At 40.6% G+C, this 22,864-nt stretch overlaps 1 protein-coding gene across 7 annotated transcripts in view; it reads right to left on the bottom strand.

Annotated features, from left to right (window-relative positions):
- The window catches only part of cacna1c (calcium channel, voltage-dependent, L type, alpha 1C subunit), a 218,103-nt gene that overhangs the window by 10,010 nt on the left and 185,229 nt on the right, over window positions 1-22,864 (bottom strand). For 3 of the 7 annotated variants that reach the window (XM_040035289.1, XM_040035295.1, XM_040035291.1), the window contains 21 exons: window positions 21,563-21,646; window positions 20,624-20,707; window positions 14,511-14,600; window positions 11,833-11,970; window positions 10,474-10,539; window positions 10,003-10,094; window positions 9,044-9,206; window positions 8,682-8,809; window positions 8,291-8,387; window positions 7,827-7,929; window positions 7,491-7,592; window positions 7,166-7,293; window positions 6,904-7,044; window positions 5,776-6,140; window positions 5,488-5,514; window positions 1,233-1,361; window positions 984-1,111; window positions 780-877; window positions 559-655; window positions 365-473; window positions 114-282 (listed from right to left, as the gene is read on the bottom strand). In XM_040035289.1, coding sequence (XP_039891223.1) covers window positions 114-282; window positions 365-473; window positions 559-655; window positions 780-877; window positions 984-1,111; window positions 1,233-1,361; window positions 5,488-5,514; window positions 5,776-6,140; window positions 6,904-7,044; window positions 7,166-7,293; window positions 7,491-7,592; window positions 7,827-7,929; window positions 8,291-8,387; window positions 8,682-8,809; window positions 9,044-9,206; window positions 10,003-10,094; window positions 10,474-10,539; window positions 11,833-11,970; window positions 14,511-14,600; window positions 20,624-20,707; window positions 21,563-21,646 — 2,538 coding nt within the window. The remainder of the gene's footprint in view (window positions 1-113; window positions 283-364; window positions 474-558; window positions 656-779; window positions 878-983; window positions 1,112-1,232; window positions 1,362-5,487; window positions 5,515-5,775; window positions 6,141-6,903; window positions 7,045-7,165; window positions 7,294-7,490; window positions 7,593-7,826; window positions 7,930-8,290; window positions 8,388-8,681; window positions 8,810-9,043; window positions 9,207-10,002; window positions 10,095-10,473; window positions 10,540-11,832; window positions 11,971-14,510; window positions 14,601-20,623; window positions 20,708-21,562; window positions 21,647-22,864) is intronic. The other 4 variants (XM_040035292.1, XM_040035293.1, XM_040035294.1 and 1 more) reach the window with 2 other exon arrangements.

Here is a 22,864-nt window from a genome sequence, read left to right as displayed (position 1 = left end):
AGGTTTAATGTGTCACGTGTTACAGTATGGTGTTGAATATATGCTAAATAACAGGTAGAGAATATCCTTCATGATCCTATACACAGATACAGCTACATATAACTCATACTCACTGCCTCCACTAGACTGCCTGCGCTGCCGTGACACAGCGAGCTGGAGTCTTTCCCCAACAGCGACGGCACAGTGAGCGACACCGGCCTCGGTGCCCTTTGACTGGACGCTGGCATGCTAGGGGTGGGGCTAGGACTGGGCACCGGGCTATTCCCATTACTGTCATTGTACCTAGGAGGGGAAGTGATTTGTTTTAAACCTAAAAAACGTCACTTGTGCTTAAACTGTTTTTGGAGCAGCTTTATTTTCTTACCATGGGCCACAGTTGACAGAGGGCAAGCTGGTATTGAGCTTTTCATGGGAGTTGGAGCCCTCTAGCCTCAGAGAGGGAACTCGCTGGTAGGAGGCATCACTGCATTGAGCTAAGGAAAGTATAAACATTAGTTAGAACTCTCTCACTGATTTAATATGACAAGGACAGAAAGTGCTTCAAAATTCTTGGTTAACCTGTGGGACTTGCTGGAGGTGTGGAGCACAGCCGACTGAAGAGGGTCGGTGAGTGGCTCCGTCTTAACAGAGGACTCAACCCTGCTACAGCCAGAGCCTGGAGGAGGAGAGGGAGAGAGTTAGAGAGGAGCTGCGGGGAGGATTATGTTTGCTTTGCACATCTTTTTATGTGCATCTGTAACTCTGTGTTTGCCTCTATTATGTAGGCGTCCTGAGGCTACCTGATGATGTACAAGATGTAAAGGTACAGCCGTCTTCTGAGAGACGTCTGGCCTCGACTGTCTCCGGAGACACTCCAGATGGAAGGACGATCTCCGCCCTGACATCAATGCCACAAATATGCAAAAACACAGCACGTAAAGATGCGTAAATGACAGCAGGTGCAATTTATACGCAAGATTTTTTTAAAAAGTGGGTCTTCTCACCCAGAGAAGTGGGACAGAGGAAGACCCTCCTGGGAGACTGCCACCCTCCTCCTCCTCTTCTGTCGTCGACTTCCTCCGCTTCCTCCATGGGAGTCAACTGCTTACAAGCGTCATCGTGATACACCAGCCTAACAAGAGCACACAAGTGCATAAAATAAAGAAAAAAAGTTGTGAAATATTAAAGGCTTGGGGAATAAATGTGCTTTTTTTTCGTTGCTGTTTTTGAGTGCATATGTGTTTAAACGCTACATGTCAGACGAGAGCGAGTGGTCATCCTCATGGTACACCCTGTCTTCAACATAGCTCTCGTCGTATGTCTCCTCTGTTGACCCCTCCCCTCTTCGGATGATTGGCAGATGACTGTCACACGAGTCTGAGCTACAGACAAACAAGCAAACGGCCGAACAAACAAAAACACAGAATGAACATAAAGACGCACGACACACGGAAAAACAGGAAGACAGACAAGTACATGTAAATACACTAAAAATTATTTGCAATAAAACTGAAAGGAGAAACCCATGGATGCTTAGCTACTGCATGTAGGAAGGCAAAGGAGGAGGAGAGTCTGAAAAGAAGCGGGTGGATATTGCAGCTATTTTCTTGAAGCAAAATGGTGAATAGCAATAAAAGGCAACACCTGGATTATAGCAATTGATAGCAAGACTGAAGTTCAGACATCTTTAAAAAACACAGAAGAGACTATATTCTGAAGGAATGTTGCTCTCAGGGAGCTCTATTTTAATACAGTACTTTTTATGCTGCTATCATCATTTGAAGGTCAGTAAAGTCCCAGAATCTGAGGCTATTGCTTTCTGCGAATCACTGCTTATCAGAGAAAAAAGCTGGAGCTGGCGTTTTTGGCGTCACTGGACAGAAGGAAATTTCCACAGCAACCTTTCATACAGTTGTCTGATAGGAAACTAGACTCATGCACCTTCTCTGGGCTCTGACAGGCTAATCACAAATATGTTCAGACCAGACCGAGTGAATTGTAAAAGTAGCGTAAAGAGCTAGCAAGACCATGTAGCGAGTCAGAATCTGTGGTACGGTGGGTTAGGTACGAGACTTTCCCTCAGGAGACTAAGATTCAAATCCAATTTATAATATACTTGTGCTTGTCTGGTGCGAGGAGGTTATAATTCTCTTTGTGTCTCAAAGATGTCTTCTTCCCAGTCACATCCACAGTTGCGGTGAGAAGTTTATTTACATTCATCATGGGCATGAATGCCATGGTAATTTGGGGATGTTCTTTTTCCAGGGTGGAATAATTGTACAGCATACATCTTTAATAAGTTTAAAAACAAGATCTATATTTATTCTGGATTTTTTCTAATCCACACAGGTTCAAAAGTATACCCATGGGCTCAAATATATAGATACACCCCACCAATTTTCCATTAAAATTCCTTTGGCAAGTTCCACCTAGACCAGCCATTTGGCTCACCCATGTGGGCAGCTGCAAATATCAGTCGAGCTTAAAGGTGTCGGTTCTGGAGCAGAGGCTCATTTCTTGGTTGGCATTTTCTCAGCCCACTGGGATTTAAAATGCTTCATTGTGGATACTAACACTCGTCTTCCAGTAGTTTCTTTGGCAAAGTAGTGAAACATCAAAGTTAAAAGAGATCGTAGAACCTTCAGAACCACCTATTAAAATATTTAAGTTAACGCATGTATATATTGAGTCCCACGTGGACAAGCCAAATGACTTCTGGAGAAATGTTTTATGTTCAGACGGAACAAAGACTGAGACATTTGACATCAGTGAAGTGAAGTAAAGATGAAGCTATGATCCAAAAAATGATCAATGACCCCAAAAACAGAGGACAGCAGGTTTTAGAATGGATAAAGCAGGCTGCCATTAAGCTTCTGCCTTCCCAAAGACTCAACTTCAACCAACCAATTTAAACGAACTCTGTCAATTCTGCTAAGAGTAGTCAAATATCCAGCCAGAATGATACCGGAAGCTTGTTGAGGGCTACCAAATCATCTGGTTCAGGTGGAACTTTCCACAGGATATTTAACCAAATATTAGAGGGGGTGCATCTATATGCTTGAGCATGTATGTGTAGTTTTGACCCTGTGCGGATTAGAGACAATTCAAAATAAATTTAAACTTGTGCATGCAATTCAGTTTTTTTTAAATTATTAAAAATGTATGCAGTAAAACCATTCCTCATGGGAAAAAAACACAGTTCAAAGAAATCACTAAATGCTCCAAATGACCACAACATTCATGCCTACAATGAGTGTATGTAAATTTTTAACCACAACTGTATTTCATACCCAATACTCAAGCTTTAAGGAGACATTCTGGCATTTAATTTTTATTCTCTTCTTCTTCACCAGATGTGTTTTTACTTCCAAGCAACAGCACTTCAGTTTCCCGGAGTTTCGAATTAAGAGGCGTAATATGATGCCAAGTTTCAGTTTCAAGCCCCAGAATTTTTAATTTAATTTTTGTTAAGCAGCACATAAACCTCCCCAAACAACAGTGTGGTGAAGAAAAACAAATCATGTGGGAAAAAAACAATCAAACAAAAAAAACTAAAAATGCCAGATGTCCCTTTAATCAGCTAACAGTTCCACGGCAAACTCTGGGTTAGAACAACGACCTAACTTGATGATTTTGGCTAAGCCTTGGTGGATCTTAACCTGTTACTGAACTGATTAAATCCAGTCCATCAGAAAGCTTATACTTTGCTTTGCTTGTACTCAAGTGTATTATTTTAGATTCATTACTGTCCAAGTAGGCCTAATGAATGGGAAAAACTGCGGACATACATGCCAGCACACACAATCAGTTATCGTAACTAAAGTGTAAAGCTGGCTCAACATCCCAACAAGTGGGCAAAATAAATCAAGGCAATGATATACATATTAACTGACTGCTGTTTTTAAAGCCTTACAAATACAGTGACTTAATATGTGAAGTCGTTCAGAAAGGGATGCTAGTCGAAAGTAATTAAGCCACTAAAATCAAAATAAATGCAAAGTTTGGTAATATATTTTAACTTGACATGGAGCAATTAAAGCACAACTTTCAAAACATATAAACCAAATTTCATGAATATACAGTCACCGGCCACTTTGACAGGTAAACCTGTTTATGAGCTCATTAATGCAGATATCTATCAGAGTGTTATTGCCAGACTGCTTAGAGCTGATAGGAAGGCAGCAGTACAGCATCCCTAAATGCAACAACACTGAACCTTGTGCTACAGCAGCAAAAGACTAAAGAAAGTGCCATTCCTGTTAGCTAAAAACAGGAAAATAAGGCGACATTTTACACAAGCTCAAGCTCATGATGAAAAATGATCTTTGAAAAATACTGCTGTGACAATCAGATAGTGGACTCGGAATTTGTTCTAAAAAAAATGACAGGATGGATTCAACCTGCATCAATAGTACAGGTGAATAGTGATGCTTTGCACCAACTGATCATCGTTTTAACACTACGGCCAGCCTGAGTATTGCTGCTAACTATGTCCATCCCTTTATGTCCACAGTGTGCCCACCTTCTGACGGCTGCACATTATTTGGGGTGGCTGTACCTCAGTTGAGCAGGTCATCTACTAATAGGAAGGTTTGGTTGTTTGATCACTGGCTGCTCTAGTCTAGATCTCATACAAGTATTCTAAGGGCAAGATAATGAACCCCAATGTGCTCCTGATGCATCCATTGGAGTAATAATGTCTGTAAATCTTAAACAAAAAGCACTTTGGTATAGAAAAAAGTCTTTAATGAATGGGCCTGAACTGGTAAATGAAGAATGTTGCATGAAACACTTTGAGTACTCAAATACAGCTATATAAGAATCAGTCCATCATGTCATGAAACTCATATAATCCCAAACTAATTTCTTGACAGTGAGTTCTATGCACACAAATGGCCTCCAAAGCCACCAGATCTCAGTCCAACCATCACAGCAGCAGACATCCAAGAAAGGGTCTCAGTCCAGTAGAGCACCTTTAGGATGTGATGAAAGGCAAGATTCACATCATGGATGCAGCCAAGAAATCTACAACAGCTGCGTGACGCCATCGTGTCAAAAGGCAGTTTGAAAACAAAACTGGGTCCAACCTGGTACTGGCAAAGTGTACCTATTAAAGTGGCAGTGAGCGTAGAGCACACATTTCCACATTTGCATTAAAATTAGCAAACAAGTATAAGCTTTCAGATGTTTGTATGTTTCTATACAGTGTCTAACCCAGATCTGTCATATTATCCCCCCCCCCCCAAAAAAACAGCATTCAGAGAAGCCTTGATAGGAAACGTTTGGCCCCATTGAACCAAACAGTCTATCTACAGCTTTGGTAGCTGATTTTTATAGTAACAGCATGTAGCCTGCTTTTTGCTATTGCAAAATAAAGCACTGTGTGCATAGCAACAAGTGTTACTATAGCACCCTGACAGCTATGTTATTTTATATGCCATTATGAGATTACAGACACACACACACTCTCTCTCTCTTTCTCTCTCTCTCTGTCCCCTGGCAACATACCGCATGAGGCTGTCATAAAAACACGTCCTGCTCGCCACCAGAAACAAAAGACAGGGAAAGAAAGCAGGTAGTAAAAAGAAATAAACAGCTGAATTATTTATGTCTATATGGACATCTTTTTTGTTAATTATGTTAAAACAAGGCAGTTAAATATTTGTACTAATGCCTGGGCTATGGAAGAGGAAAGCAAATTATTCACAACACAATCAAGGAGCACATAAAGTAGGAAAGAAGCAGAAAAGTTCAAAACAAGGTGTAAATGGAAGCTGCTGTTGAGCCTGCACTCACCTCTTTGGAGGAAAGCACCACGCAGATCTTGGCAGCAGAATGGGGGTGAGTGGCTGCCCCGTGTGCCCATCCACAGTGCTTATAGATGGGCTCGGGAATCGGCTGATGCCCTGGGTTGCCACCCCGGCCATGCCAGTGTTGTTGGCATTGTTGATGTTGGCGTTAGAGTCTGATGAGGAGTAAGAGGAAGGGGTGAAAGTAGTTGAATCCATGAGCTTCTCATGAGACGGGCTCTCGCCTTCACAAGGTGACCCTTTTTGGCTGATGTGCAAGGGACGCTGGGTAGTGAAAGACTGCGGGAAGGACCCACGGCCATCGCTCTGGTTGTAGTAGTTGACATGGTTGCCAAACAACCCTCCTGTGCGCTGTGGTGTGGGCGGAGACGGTTGAGATGGAGGAACAGAAAAAGTTGAGAAGGGAAATGGAAAGGTTAAGTTAAAGAATATCTTAATAATGTACAGCACCACACCCCAACATCCATAATTCAAAACACTGCTTGCAGCAATGATGGGAATGCAAAGCAAAAAGCTTTTATCAAAAGGCAAAAAACTTCAGAACATTTTTAGTAAATGAAAGCAGACTGATAAAATTAAATAAACTGGACACTGGAGTTTTATTTTCTATTAACCTTCATTTTAGCTAGGCACAGACATTTGGCTGTCTATTTTTGGTACACAATGCAAATACTGCAGCAAAAAAAACTAAACAAAACAGCATATGAATGTTATAATGGTGGCGAAAATGAAAGGTCGATAGCATAACTCACCCTCTTACTGTAGAAGGAGCTGTGTGTATGTGTAAGTGTGTAATCCTTACAGTTGCAGCGCTGAATATTTGTTTAGTGATTATAGTGTGTAAAATACTGCTGTGTTTATTAAAAACTTATTTTCATTGGACCCCAAACATCCCCCCAAAATCCATAAATATAGTTGAGTGAGTGTAGCATTTTGGAGCCAAGCTATGTGGTGGAACATGAGGCTTTTTTTATTATGTCTTCTTGACTAAGCACATGCAAGAATGCATGTTTATGTGCATGATGCAATACGGCTTCAAGCTGGCGTTGATCATCTCTCTCTCTCTTTCTTTTTCTCTCTCTCTGGAGAGTGAGTGAAGGTGTGTGTATCCAACCTTTACCCTGAAGATATCGTCCTCTGACGCCGCTGACACAGGCTCCTTTACACCTTTATCCAGCTCCTCCTCCACATTTAGGTCTCCGGAGATGGCTCTCCTAATCTCCGGACCGATGTCGTGCAATGTCCGCAGGCCCGCCTACACACAGACACAGCAGTGTTGCTTACATATCATGTTGTAACCCAGGAGCAAATTTCGAATGTCAGAAATCTACCTCTGGAATGTTTAGCTCTACTGTGAACAAAACTTGTCTGTATACCTGCAGAGAGAGTGCGGTTTTGGGGGGCACCTTGGCCACCAGCCCTTGTTCTTTCCTTTTCTTAAACTTGCGGAAATATTCCTGGATGAGGAAGGTGGCGTAGAATTTCCCGACTGTTACCTCGTCATCTGCAGAAACAAAAAAAAAACATCATTATTAAAAAAGATTAATGCTTAAAATTAACATGCTGCAAGATTTTTCAGAAACTCCACTGCAAGTGATGCAACCAAGGTTTTGACCACAGTAAGGTAACAGTAATGTCTATTGGAAACATTCACTTCTTAAATATTTGTGCATAAGAAACTGTGCTGCAGGGTGTACATACCACCAGCAGGGGGCACTACTTGATCCAAGAGCTTCATACTGGTTCTCTTCCATATCTTCTTCACTATTGACCTCAGTTCCTCATTGGCCTGCTCCAAGTTCCCTGCACACACAAAGCACAGTATGAAGTACACATTGTAGATTCAAACTAGTATTTCCATAGTTGGAAATTACATTACAACCCCTCTATAAAATAGGTTTTAAAAAAAAGTGGGGCAAAATAAGAAAACACGCAATTTCACATTATGCTATCAAGTATGATGATGTGCCCACTGGTGCGTACATGTGTGACCTTTACAGTTGTGTGCTAGTGATTGCCCCCATACGTGTCTTTTACCTTCTGTCTTTATCCTGAGTGCGGTTCTGACCAGGGCAAACAGTGTGGCGTTGAACATCACTGTTCCGTCGCTGTTCAGAGGCATGTTCATCGACACCAGACGCTACGTGAGATGAAAAACACACGCACCTTTTTAACACAGTGAATTGCCCTAACAGCTGCCAACAGATACTGGCAGCTGACAGTTTGTTAAAAATACGCAGACAGCAGTTCAACTCTAAGGACGCTAATCTTTCGTTAGAGAGATTTTTTTGAGATATTTTCCCAGGTACGATTTGTTGTCAGTATGTGTTTTGAGTCATTGTGCAAGGCGTTATTAGTTGTGCATATGTCACCACTCTAATACAAGACAACGTGAGGATTTTTTTTAACTCATGCAGTGATGGTACTTGAGCTGTTATGTATATTTTTGATAACTCTGCAGCCTTGTTTAGGAATTTGTGTGGCCATGCAAGTGTGTTTACCTTGCAAGCCACCCTGTGTGGACAGAGCTTTCCAAACCCGAGGGGAGGCTGGATTCTTCTGAGCAGAGTCACCACATCAAGATGTTTTATTCTCCCCCTAAAAACCAGCATAGATGTTGAATTTTAGAGACGCTCTACACTAGTGATTCTCAACCACGGATAGAGAGTACTCCAGGGAGTGTTTTTGCAGTAGAAACAGGATGCACGGACAGATTATTTCAACTACTTGAACATAACTTAGGATTTAATTAAAGAAATAAATTGAGCAGTTTTGAGCAGAAAGCTTCCCTGTCTACTAAACTATAAGCAGTAAAAATACACAGCCAAAATAAATGCATGAATATATGTTTGAAACAGATGAAAAGTGGCAAATATAGCTTTGTAAACTTACTTAGCTTCTGGGTCATATTCAGCCCAGATCCTCTTGAACTCGTCAAGATGATGTGGCCCCAGGATCGACCAGTCACGCGTCAGGTAGTCAAAGTTGTCCATGATGACGGCCACAAACAAGTTGATGATCTGGGGAAAATCAGAAATCCATAAGTTTCTATCGTACCACTCTAAACAATTATAGACCTGCCAGTTCAATCACCATGTACTACATTTCTCTACAGTCTATTAAATGTAACACACAATTTCAAAGTCATCTTTCTGGCACATTTTGAAATATGTTAATTTGCTATTTGTGGTTATGACAGTCACATGAAATACTCTCCTTTTACTAATTAAAATTAGATGTGTGCCTGTACTCACCAGGAAGGCACAGAGCATGTAGAAGCTGACAAAATAAATGATGGCAAACTGGCTGCCACAGTCCTCGTTGGAGGAGCTGCTTTCATTGGTTGATCCTTTCTCACACGGCTGTTTGGGTGAACACGCCAGCATGATCTCCTGCCACGCCTCACCTGTTGCACATCTGATAGACAGACGCATGCACACAACCAACCAAATATGCATGGACGCCAACGCAAATGCCGGCGTGCATGCGGTTGTGAGAAAGACACACAACAGAAACAAAGAGGCACACATACACACATATTCAAATGCATGCATGTGCGCACGTATGCATTCGCGCATAAAAGCATGGAGTGAAGCACACGCATGCACATTATTACAAAGACAAAAAGAGAGAGACGCAGATGTTAGACTTTGTTCTTATTACATCTGAGCATATAAAATATGACTATATATAGGCACTTTATATATATATATATATATATATATATATAAATATATATATATATATATGATTTTTATTTTTTCCATTCAGTTTTGAGTTCCTCTGCTTATCAAGTGTCCAAGTATACTGTCATTCTTAATGGAGACTCAGTGCTATTATATATTCCATGTAGGGGTGTATCCAGAATAAGAAAGGATAGACATTTTTTGAACTTGAGGAGAATAAACTTGGTGTAATGCTAGTAAATTATGTGTGATTCCATCCTTTCAGGTTCTGTGGTTTTTGTCCCCCTTCATGGAATCTTACCATCATCACAACCAAGCAGAAAAGAGGAAGAAAACCTTCAGGGCGTTTGTCGTAAATCAACATCAAGCTGTTTTTGGCTGCTCCCATATAGACTAGCATGTTTGATTTGGCAGTTTTTAATGCCAGAGCAGTTGCACAAACAAAGTATACAGATTAGGAGAAAAGTGGAATAACAAAGACGATGAGGGAGTAAAAAAGAGCAAATGCCCAAATTAATCACCCTTACCTGAAGAGCAGCAGCACCGCCTGAGGGAATGTCTGGAAATTGTTGTTCCTGTTGATTTGCATGTGGTCCCGCAGAGCTATCTTACCAAACATCTGTATAGGAGGGGAGGGTGTAGTCACAGCACACAGCATATGATGTCAGCATTGACAAGTGAAAGTCGGTCACATTTAGTGGCCAGACATCCCCCAGCAAATCAAACCAAAGTGTCTCCTACTCATCGTCAGTGAAACAAACAATACAACAGCTTCCAGGTGAAACAGAGAGGAAGCAGAGAGACAAAGACAAACAGTAACTAAAGAGCAACAGAGAGAGGAAGATAATGGGAGAGCAAAATAACAACTTGACCAAACAGGAACTCTGAGTGACAAGACTCCAGGGGGACAGACACAGGACGGAGGCTTGCTAAAGGAGAGAAGGTGAGAGAAGATAACAGTGGGAGGGAAACAAGGGGATAACAACCTGACAGCTTACCTGCATGCCAATGACGGCGTATATGAAGAACAGCATCACTATAAGCAGAGCTACGTAGGGCAGAGCCTGAAGAGAGGAGAGATGCATCAGTGGCAAGTTTTCTGCAGGCTTATCCTACACCAGAGCTGGAGTCCATTCATTTTCATTCAAATCTCACTCGTCCAATTAATCTTCAAAGTCACAATCTATTTTTTTCTTTTCTTTTCTTTTTAATTATTTCAAACTTGTGAAAGTGAATGGATCTGCAGTCTTGTGTGGCACAACACCAAAAACAATCCAGGACAAATCATCTGACTTCAGAGTGAAAAACCTCAGCAAAATACAATCTGTTCTCTGGACTTAGCCAGGAGATCAGTCCCAACATACAGCACATGCACCAAACAAGGGCAGAACATTGTTTTTCTATATTAAGACGCATTAGCAAATGTGCAGGACTGTGCTCCTGGCTAATATTACTCCTGTACATAGAAGGGCAGGGCCAAGTCATGATGAATAAATGAAAAAGTTAAAGCCTGCTCATAAATTAAATAAATTCTATAAGCGCACAAAATATTAATGCATAGCTCAAAATGTTATTCACAACCACTGCTGATTTTTAAGCCTGTGGTTCAAACAGGCAGCAGTAGTACAACATGAAGTGGCCCGTCTCAGCTAACGCAAGAGAGAGAACAGATGATTTTAATGTCCCCACAACTCTCTATCAAATGATTTCACTTTTTTGGTGGAGTGCTTCGTTAAACAAAACTTGTCTACGGCTTAACTCGCCTACGGGGAATGGTGAGCTCTCAGGGGTTAGTAGTAGGGCGCAGGGTGTTTGACGGTAATAAATAGAAGAAGAAGACGAAGAAGAAGAAGAAGAAGAAGAAAGAAAAGAGGAGAAGTGGAAAGACGAAGAAAAGATTTCTCGTTAAGGTATGGATTTTTTTTCCTGTTTTCAAACTTCATAATCTGCTTCTGTAGTTAGACTCCCAAACATCCTCTCCATTACCTCACACCATCCCTCTTTTTTTTTTTTAAATAGCATCTACCTGACCTTCTACGCAAGTAAGAGGTGGGGATGAGGAGGGACAAGGCGAGGCAAGGAAAGTTAGCTTGTGAGACTTTACCAGGCTGGATTTACACAAGAACAAGGGCATTTATAGCTGCATGCATCTCAGAACTGAAAATAATTTTTAAATTTAATTTACAGACTTTAAATGTGTGGTTAAAATTAAAATGTCTTGTAAAATCTCTTAAAAAACAGAACTTAAGTGAAAGCAAATAGAGCTCTGATCTTAAAGGAAGGACAAAGAGAGCCACTTCTCCCTGTGTAAACCCAACCCCCCTATTCTAGCATGTTGTGTCCGGTTCTCCCCTCACTTGGAAGGATTTGATGAAGGTCCACAGCAGGGTCCGAATCCCTTCCCCGCGAGACAGCAGCTTCACCAGCCTCATCACGCGGAACAGCCGGAAGAAGGTGATGGAGATCCTGGCGTTCTCTTCAGAGTTCTGCAGTCCCTTTTGGTGGGGTTTGGTGTTTTTTTTTGTTAGAAAAAAAAACACAGGACGCATGGGAACACATGCAGATAGATAAGGAAATGAAGCAAACGCACACGCACACACACATATACACACGCACGCGCATAAATGATCATGAGAAAACATGCATATGCACACAGACATACAAGTAACATTTGTATCCATATTTCCACCCACACATATGGGTGTTAATATGAATAAAAGGCACACACATACGCACACACACACACACACACACACACATACAGAGTTAATATATGGAAACTTGCGTCCTACAAAATCCCATCAAAATCAACTGACACAAGAGATCTGGGAGAGAATCGGGCAGTCATGCTTACGTGTATGACTTCATGGAAAAATCCCTTGACATTTCTGATTGAATCCGCTTCATTCATGTTTACAAGCATCTGATACACCTTAACGCTGTTTCTTTGACCTCACCACACCGCCACCATAATCACAACAAAGAAAGCGTCCAATTACAGGTAAATCTAGCCATGCGCTGACATTTGACAAACAGGCTTTTAAACACTTTTGGGACCTCTGAAGTAAATCTTCTGCATTTATTCTGCACTGCTATAGACTAAAAATCTAATATCTGAGACTGGGACGGAGAGTCTTCCATCGATGGAGGTAAGCACTCTCATAAATCACTGTTAACAACTCACAGTAGATACAATACAAAAATCCGAGCCTGTGGGCTGATTCCTGTTTCAATAAATCATGCAGACAGGCTAATTGTTTGTCACAGATAAACTGGCCACCTGGAGAAAGAAAATCCAAGGATGATATTCCAGAGGATAAAGTTATTACTGCCCAGTGCAGTGACTGCCATGTAGAAACACTATTTACCTGTGTGGTAAATCTCCATATCTACACCATCTGTGTACTGTGATCTTCTAGGTCTCTTTTTATTTACAGAGCCTCTAGTATTTTGCATCTCCAGACATTTACGCATTCAATTATTTGAATTTTTGCTGCTTTATTAGGTAAGGTTAGCTAAGGTTTCTGTCATCCACAGGAAATAAGTCCGCGATAAAATATTCAGCCATCTAGCAGAGTGCTATTCTAATACAGATTTATTTATTTATGCTGTTCCTGCTCGTTCTCTAGGACAAAAAGGCAGAAAAACAAAGGCAACATCAGAGTTTTTGTACAGCACGATGCACACAACACAGCAGCTAAGGGCCAAGCTAAGGAATAAATATCCACAATTTACACCACAAATGGCAGCTGAATCGGGTGAAAGCAAGGATATCGGCTCATTAGCAATCCTAATGACAAAACTAGTTATGCAAAATTAAGGAGAAAATCTCCAGTTCACCATTATCTGACTGGCCAGTATGCACAAAACAAACCTGACTACACGCAACGTGTAACCAGAGGAGAGCCGTGCTACATCTTTCGTCACTGTAACAATGAAATGTGACCCAAAGAAACACGGCATCAGCCTCTCTGACCTCTGAATCTGCTTTGCCACTTGTATTTTTCCAAGAAGCCATTAATTCTTTATGTTAATCCCACAAAGAACACACAGTGTGCTCCCACAAAGAACTTGCCATTCTCCACACATCCTGCTGCAGTTTGGGATAACAGATGTTGCACGGTGCGTTACTTTTCAACATATTACTGGTCTGATTTGCATTCATTATTTGCACTAGTCACTTGCTATGTGTTGCAAATAAATCAAAGTTTGGAAAAATGACTAGTCACTTCTATTTTTATGTAATTCTGGGATAAAAGTGTGTTGACAAGTAACCGATAACATGCATTATCCCAAACTCCACTGCCAGATATGCTAAAAGTGGCACATCCTTCTGAGGAGTGGAAAATCACAATTCTGTACTGCATGTAAATACCACAATTGGACCACAGTGGGCACCATTGCACCATTGAAAGAGTGGGGGGGGGGGGGGGGAGTGAGCAGAAGAAGTACAGTGACAGTAAGTGTAACAGAGAGAGAAAGAGAGCCAAAGACAGAGACTAAAGATAAGGAATTGTTGGAAATATTCAGAGACAAATCACAAGACTGATTCGTAAACAGACAGACAGATAAAGAGACAGATACAGACAGATAGATCAGTGGAGAAGAATGAGAAAAAGAGAGACAGCGTGACCATGATGGCTCGTACTGATGACAAAGCGCGAAAGATACCACTTCCATACGGAGGGCAACTTGCAAGCCATGGGGAGGAAGTGGGGGCAGCTTGCGCCATGGCAAGAAAGACAGCCACCAAGGAAAGTCACAAGACTCCAGTGATACTAGGCCTGCATAACGTACAGTGTCCTTCACCATATAGGACTACACATATATAAACATTTAAAAAAGCACAAACAACAGCGATATATATCTCGGCATGCTGCAGAAGTTAACAGCATGAGCGACAGAGGGGGAGATGACAGGGTGGACGAGAAGATCATACCGTGGATGGCATAGCAGAGGGAGGGATGGAATGATGGAGGGATGAAGGGATGGTGGAGGAGGTAGGGCGGCGGGCGAGGTTACCGTCGGAGCGTACCATTGGCCTTACCACAGGGGGGTGAGAGGAGGAAGAGGAGGAAGAGGATGAGGAAGAGGACGAGGACGAGGACGAGGAGGAGTCAGCCGGCTTTAAGGAAAGGCAACAAACATCAGCACCAGAGTAGCGCCTTGGTGTGTGTGTTTGTGTCACGGTGCAAGTGTGTTTATGTGTGTGTCTGTGTGTTTTGTTTGTTTGTTTTTTTGAAAACGAAAAAAAAAAAAATCACAAACCGACAGAGTTCAATCTCTGATCGAGACTCATATGGTGGTGAATAAATATAATCTCATCAGAGCCAGATATTAGAGGGAGATATTTGTGTGATATTACTGCATCTAGAGACTGACCTATCCTCTGCGAGGGCCAGATCAGGCTGAATCACTTCTTATCAGAGATACTAGAAGACTGAAACATGTAGTGATGAGAGATGGTGGGAAATTTCTGTCCTTGAGGGACAAAAAAAATGAATAACGCTCAGGAGCTGCAACACAGGGGGTGAGAGTTGTCGTAGAGTGTGTGTCTATGTGCAAAAGCTTATATGTGTATATGATCGGGGATAATTTAAGTGAATCTACATTTAACCAAATTTACCTACATTAATCAGGTGCATCTTTCACCAGAGAATAGTCACAATTCATGTGAAATTAAGATTTTTTTGGAAGTTTTACTTTGAAGGAAGCATCCACAGTTAAGATGCTGGTAAGATAACATATAAAACTCTGTAAGTTCCACTAACTGCAAAGACGATGCTAGACTGTGGAAATTAGAGCTTGTGTGTGTCTGCATGTACTAACGAGCACACAAACCTTGTGCTGTAGGGTGCCACCCACTGGTTTTCCCCGGCACTGCAACATTTCAGACTGCTGGGAGTGATAGATTAACTAACAGTTCAATCTATGACTCGGAAGCGCGTCACTCTGCGTTAGAAATGGCCGTGTTGAAATACCCCTCACAAAATAAACGCATCATTACTTCCTGTCCTTGTTTTCAAAATCAAAAAGGCCTGAGCGGGTGAGTTTAAAGGAAGAGAGAAAGAGGGTGTTTAAGAGACACAATAGGAAGGAAATTAAGGAGAAAATTGGGAAAGAAAAGGAAGAGTAGAAGAAGGGAGGGAAGACATGCAGGGAAATTATTTTAGAGAGTTGGAAAACAAATTAAAAGAGGAAGAAAACAAGGAAGGAAGGAATGAGGGATTTTATGGGATTTCAACAGGGCCATCTACACGCCTTTATGATAACAAACACACATACTAACGATGTACACAGAGTAAAAAGTCTTTACGATGCACCACTTCTCTAAATAGAAAATGTAAATAATAGAAAAACAAAAGTAATAATCTCTTCACATAAAAAAGGAGATCAGGCATAGCAAGCCTGGAGAGAGAATATGAGTATATGTGCGTTTGTGTGAGCGTATGAGAAAACTGAGGTGCAATCGGGGGGGCGATGAGGGAAGGGAAGGTTGGAAGAAAGGGCAACTGTAGGAAGGAAGGACGGAAGGGTATAGGGGAGGAAGATAACCTGATTTATATTAAGTGTGGACTAAGTAACAAACTAAAGGCATGTTTGAGTGTTTTTCTGAGGATTATGATTAAGGGCCATTGTTTGCAATGTGCTTTCATTTCAAATTGAAATCAAAGCTTTGACACAGAATCCAATTAAACTTAAAATATCCTTTATTTATCTTCTTTTAAAACAGATCAAAAGTAAAATATTGATACTACACTGAATTTTTGGCCCTGGAAGATCCTCAAATAAAATATACTTTTAGCAAAACACAAATTTAGTCCTAAAAAAATAATCAAACAGTCAAATTATAATATATACACAATATATAGGCTGAACTACAGTGCAGATGTGAGCACATTTAAAATGGATCCGAGTTGTTCACTCACATTGCACGCCAATTTTTTCAAGCAAAAAATTTCATCAGTTCAGTCAGTTTAATGGGTAACATGTGTGTCATGGGATTATTCTTACCCGTTAATTTACGTTACAGAAGCTCGAAAATATTTTTGTTTCATTTGTCATATTTATGTATATTTTAAAACACATGTTTACATATAGAGCGGATAATTGTGGACCTCGTAGGGCATATGAAACACACGAGAGACCCATGTTACCCAGCTTTCATTTTATGTGAGCAAGCTGCACCACAATCAAACGTCAAAGAAAAGACAGAGAAAAAGAGAGAGATAAACATCCATAAAAGAAGAGTTCAGTGCATTGAAAAGGCTCAGAAAAAGAGAAGGAGGAGGAGGATGGAGAGGAGAAGAAGAGGCATTCCGAAGATAGAGAAAGAGATGCAGTCCATACTGGCATTGTCCGCAAGACACCGCTCAGAGCAAACCACTACTGATCTGTTCAAACTACTGCTACTCAAACCAAAACCAAAACGTAAAAGAAACCATACAAGGTTTAAGAAGCACCCGCAGGTTTCTGGGGAGAATTAGAGATCCAGGATTAAGGGGATATTCGGTTTTAATGACCGGAAGATATGCGGCTAATCTAAGTCAACCAGGCACCCAAAGGAGCGGCGAAGTGGGTGCATTTAGATTGGATGTTTTAAATATTTACTACAGGCAAAGTGATAAGGTTTTAAACGCCAGCCTGTTACTGCACTCCACTGTACACTCGTGTACATTTGAGAGATGTGACTAAGGAGATGGCGGCTGTTAAATACATTCACTTGTGCTTTCGTGGCTGATGCAGTCGCAGGCTAAGATTTTAAATGTCTATGTGACAGGGCCCCAGTTCAAAAACGGTCAAGAGTTCTCAGAGTGCGGAGGGTTTCTTAAAAAAAGACACTGGAAAAGAAAAAAACTACAGGAGATAAAGACAGAAAAGGTAGCTTGGGCAGCGCATCGCCCAAATTATTAAAAACTACCAGAGGAGAAAATGAAGAGGAGGAAAAAAACAAACAAACTTGGGGCATGCCTTTAGGTTAGAGGTTAGAAAACAATATGATGAATCATTCAGAAGGAACTGCAAACCAATTAACCAAATCAATCAATCTCTCAATTAACCAACTCACTCAAATCAAAGGCAATCTCCAAACCAAAGTGCGAAGTGCAACATCAGCGGCTTGTATAGATGACAAAAGTGGATATCTCTGGCCCAACACACCTCAGTCTTAAGGTGGTTATTCGACCTGTTTATTTAAATTGACATTTGTGCCTTTCTAAACAGGAGCTTCAAGATCAGATACATTATTGAAGATACTTTATGATCCTTTACTGAGTCCCTTGACAGCAAATTGTTCTAATAACTAAATAGAAAAACGAAATAAAGCACATATCTAAGCATACCCAAGCAACGATAAGCAGCTTTGTCAGCCTCTCGTGGGGACAAATGCCTTCCTCATGGCATGAATACAAGCGCTTAGCTCATACATGCCTGGAATACAGTAACTGTACTGTATTTGTATGCCTCACCGGTGCTATCTGAGGAGGAAAAGCTGCATATGAAATAAAGTACTGATCTACATCTATGCATGCTCTCTTCCTGCTTCATGTTTTCAAACCAGTTGGAATTTTTAAGATGGTAATATGTGGATCCCCAATCTTAAACAGAAAAAGGCTGTATTTATTGTGACCTCCTAAATAAAAGTCTTTTAGTGCTCTTTATTATGTTAGATTAGAAGACTAATGACTGACTTTGAAGGACCTTGTTCTTTCTAGCTGAGGGACAGCCAAGCTCTGCTTACCAAAAAGACTGGCTACACCTAGCTCTTTCCAAGATCACTGTAGAGAACACCAGCACCACTATGTTTTGTGACTGAAATCAATAAAAGAGATGGGTGGCTACTTTCTTTTTAACCCTTCACCACAACTGGGCCAGCTCTTCTCTCCTGGTGTCTTTATTTTCCTTTTCAAGTTATGCTAACCCTCAACTTTGACTCAAACATGTAGTCAGAACTCCATCAACATTATACTAATATTAAACACTTACTTATCTAAGTTAGGGTAAAAGTACTGATTCTTGAAGGTGCTATGTCCTTGATCTAGTCCTTAGGAGGTCTTAAAATGATCTCAATACAGCCTCAGATAAACAACAAAACTAAACATATTATAATGTGTTATTAATTTAACAAAAAATAAGTCAAAATCCAGAAGCCATGTGCAGGAAATTTATCTCTAAGTCAAACCATGAAATGCTAAGGGACACTGCAAAAAAACCCTGGAAAAAGCTACATATCATGCTCTACAGGCCTCAGTTAGTTGTTAAGTGATAAAGTTCATGACAGTACAAGTAGAAAAAGAATGTGTAACTATGCCACTACAGCTTAGGTTTGCAAAATTGCATCTGAACAAACCACAAGACTTCTGGAATAATGTCCTTTGGACCAAGAGTGGAAATCAAAGTGGAGATGTTTGGCCATAATGCACAGCACAACATTTGGAGAAAACCAATCACAGCACAAACACCTCATACCAACCACTCCAACAGTGATTTGAGCTTGTTTTGTTTGTTTTGATAGACCATCAACTCCTTTGTATACCAAAGCATACAAGGGTCAAACGTGAGGCGATCGGTCTGACAGCTAAGGTTTGGCTGAATTGGGTCATGTAACAGGTTAATGATCCGAGGCACAGCAGCAAATCTACAACATAAAGGCTAAAAAAAAGAAAAGAATCAAGGTGTTGCAATGGCCCAGTCAAAGTCCTCAATGTTTGACACACTGCTTCTGGATTTTGGCTCAATTTTTGTTAAATAAGTAAGACCTAATTTTAAGAATTGTTAAGGACTAGATAATTTTTTTAAAAAATATGTCTTGATGTATTTTAGAATTGACAGAGGGTGAACTTTTTTTTTTTTTTTACCATAAGTGTATAGAGAATTACACTTGTTCTCGTGTTTTGTTTTTTGTTTTACAAAAGATGCAAAGCTTTTCAGATCGAAGGGAAACCATCAAAGAAACTTTAATGATGGGCAGGTAGAAGAAATGTCGAAGTAACATTAAGGTCTTCGGTGAGGCCGATCATTAGTACAAATGCACTTTCCTCTAAGGATAAATGAAAAGGACCGTGCAGTTCTTAAACTCTACTCCTGCCAAAGAGCACTTTCAGTACCACATGAATTAAACACTAACTGTCCCTGAAGTGTAAATACAATAGACACTCAACATTTGACTTGTGTTTGGGATATTCATTCTTATTCAGCCCCACCACTGACCATAGGGCCTCCACGTCGATGATAAATGAATTCATACATACATTTACATAAATTTCATGGGTCCCGAGTAAATCCATTTATGGATCAAATTGTTCCCCATGTCTCCACATTGCTACTGTTGGACAATGGAAAATGCAACTCGTGTATGTTTCTCATAGCTACCTTAAGTTTTTCTCGCTATATATAAACTCAGAGCGCTTTTCTTCATACCCTCAAAACACTGTTGTTATAATATGAGAATCTGCATTTGTTCCTTCATTCAGGATATAATTTCTGCATAAGATAAATTGGATACAGTAACAGGCCTGGATATACCACTGTTGTATCTGTCATGCTATACAGTGTCCATCATGCCAGGGGAATGTATCCCCTAAGGCAGTGATGAAAGACCAAATAAAACCAATGTGTAATCAAACCAAGTGCTGAGGAAATGCAATCGGTTCTATTGACAAATGCAATAGTCTCTGATGCTACTGATACTAAGCAGACCGAGGCGTGAAAACATATCTCAAGCAGCTTCAAATGTTAAAAGCTGCACTGAAAATTTGGCATTTTCACACTGCTTCTAATAGTAAAAAAGTGATTAGGATTGCTTGGGAAGGAGGCATTTTCTTACACAAAAAGAAAAAAAACCAAAACAAAATTAAAGGAGGCGATACCTTACCACGTCCAAAGATAATCAGATATGGGAACAAAACAAAGCTCAAAAACTACAAAAACCCTTCAGAAGCCAGTAGTTTCCAGTTTGATTGGGCCCCATATGGCTGTTTTATCTGCCAGACTTACTCAGCCATCTCTTAGGTTAAAATATTGTGCAGCTGAAGTTTTCCTAATCATTTGAAAGCATGCGAGATGGGTATCAGCGCTCGGTCTGTTTGTGTGTGTGGGAATGGCAGAGCAGGCAGGCAGGAAGGGAGGGAGGGAGTTTGGACTACTTACGTTAACCTCAGTGATCGCTATGTCAACAATGCTACCCACAACTATCAAGGCATCAAATGTGTTCCATGCATCAACAAAATAATGCTGTGTAGGGATGGACAGAAAAGGAAAACAACAGAAGAAAAGGACAAAACATAAGACATTTAAAAAAATGGAAAGAACGGAAATTAAAGGAGAGAGAAGAAAAAATAAGATAAAAACCATTACATACATGAGCACTGGAGTTTTTAGTAGGAGTAGAAAGGGAAAGAAACAACAAAATTTAAAAAAGGCTAAAAAAGAAAAGAGGGGGCAGTCTGAAGAAGATAGACAGCACAGGTAGAGCAGCAGCGATCGGTCATGCTTGTCCATGAGAGGAAATGTCAACAGGAACAGGAACAGTAAGGAACAATATGCAACAAAATCACAACTAAAAAAAATGAGAAAAAGCTGCGTAAGGCTGTTTGTGATTGGTCAGTGAGTTAGTTCAGTTAGTCAGGGGGATCAAACCTGAGTGTCACAGTGTGGCCAAAAAAACAAAAGAAAAGAAACCAAAAAACCCAACAACATTTTAGAAACTGTGAAGAGTTAGGAAAGAGGACGCAAGACAGAAACCTTTGTGCTCAAAGCTAAACCCTGCCTCTGTTTCCTCGACTTTTTGTGAAACCCAGGAAGAAGCTTGTTCTCGCTCAGGAACCTCTGTGGCTGTGGGTGGGGGGAGTGGGGGTCCCGTGCGTGGCAGCGGCCATCTTGGTTTTAAGAATGAAAGGAAGAGAAGGAGGAGGAAGAAGAGAAGGAGGAGGCTGACAAAGAAGATAGATGAAGAGAAATGACAGCATGACAGAGAGTAACCACAAAGGAAAGGAGAGCAGAAGAAGGTAAGACAGAGTGAGAGGACATGAGACAGAGAGGGAGAGACAAGGAGAGTGAAGTGGGAAGGGGGGGGGACGTCGTACTTACGTTGATTTCACTGAGAATGACGTCTATTATGCTGCCAATTACGATGAGGAAATCAAACACATTCCAGGGATCACTAAAGTACCCCTACACAGGATGAGGTGAGCAAGAGGAGGAGGAGGGTAAGAAAGGTAGGTTAGAAGGAAAACAACATCTGCTGCCACTTCGCAGCCCCTATCAAGGTGGTATGAGGTTGTACAGTACATTGAGGAAACAGAAAGAAAATCAGCTACACTTGATGAACCAACACATGAAAGGATAAGAAGTTTCCACTGAGCTATCTGTTCATCGAGTGCAGCTGAATTTCCTGCTCTGCGAAGGATGGTGGGTTAAATGGTTATTTACATCTTCCACGTGCATCTCGGGGCTATTCAGCAAAGCTGTGGCAGTGATTACACTGAAAGCCGACTTTGTTTACTTAATTTATTGTGGGCAATTCTTTATCAGCATTGGTACAAAGGCAGTATTTATGCAAAAATACATCTATATATCTTCAGGCCAGAATGGTATTATTCACATTTATTTTTATAGTGTAATTACAAAGAGCTGCGTCTTTGAACATTAATGAACCTTGGAGTTTCGTCTGCATACACTGTCGTCTAATACGTCACTGTGATTATTCTTTTTTTTAAACACATCTGGACCACTTTGACTTTTATCGTTCTCGGTCATAGTTTTGCATATTTTACAGGAATGGAACTAGCGACTAGCTACAATATTTTCAACAAAAACATTAAGTCGTAAGGTATGCATGACAAATATCACGCAACTGTTTGCACCAATTGCTAAATTGGTGGCTACACACACTGACGGGGAATGGAGATCAATCTTGCTGATCTATTTTAAGCTTCTTCATCTGTCATCAGCAGCTGAGATAACATGAAAAAAAAAGGGGGGAAAAAACTCCTCCTGCCATAATTCGTCTGCACAGTGCAGATATTAGAAGGTATCCTTGGCAACAGTGGTTTTAATGAAGTTGCTTTCAGTTTTAGGAATAATAATGAGAACTGAGAGTTAAATATTAGTCAAACGGGGGTTTGGCATTAGTACCCAAATACTCATTTATGAATTGATTAAATAGAGAGATTAGACAAAATAAGCATTGTCTAAATAAATAATTAGATTATGTGATTCATTAAAGACTCAAAAATATATAAAGAGTGGGAAAAACTGTAAAAACATGTAAAAGTCTTTGTTAGTGTTACTGTTGCCCATCCATTGATCAACCTATCAAAAAGTATTGAGGTTAAATAGAATGAGGCAAACATTACTGGAGCGAATTCCTTGCGTCTGTGAGACCTGAGA

Source organism: Simochromis diagramma, unplaced genomic scaffold (genome assembly GCF_900408965.1).
Source record: "Simochromis diagramma unplaced genomic scaffold, fSimDia1.1 OVJJ01000816.1, whole genome shotgun sequence".
Taxonomy (NCBI): Eukaryota; Metazoa; Chordata; class Actinopteri; order Cichliformes; family Cichlidae; genus Simochromis; species Simochromis diagramma.
The sequence above is the reverse complement of the archived record's forward strand: the minus strand, read 5'-3'. Positions and strand labels throughout refer to the sequence as shown.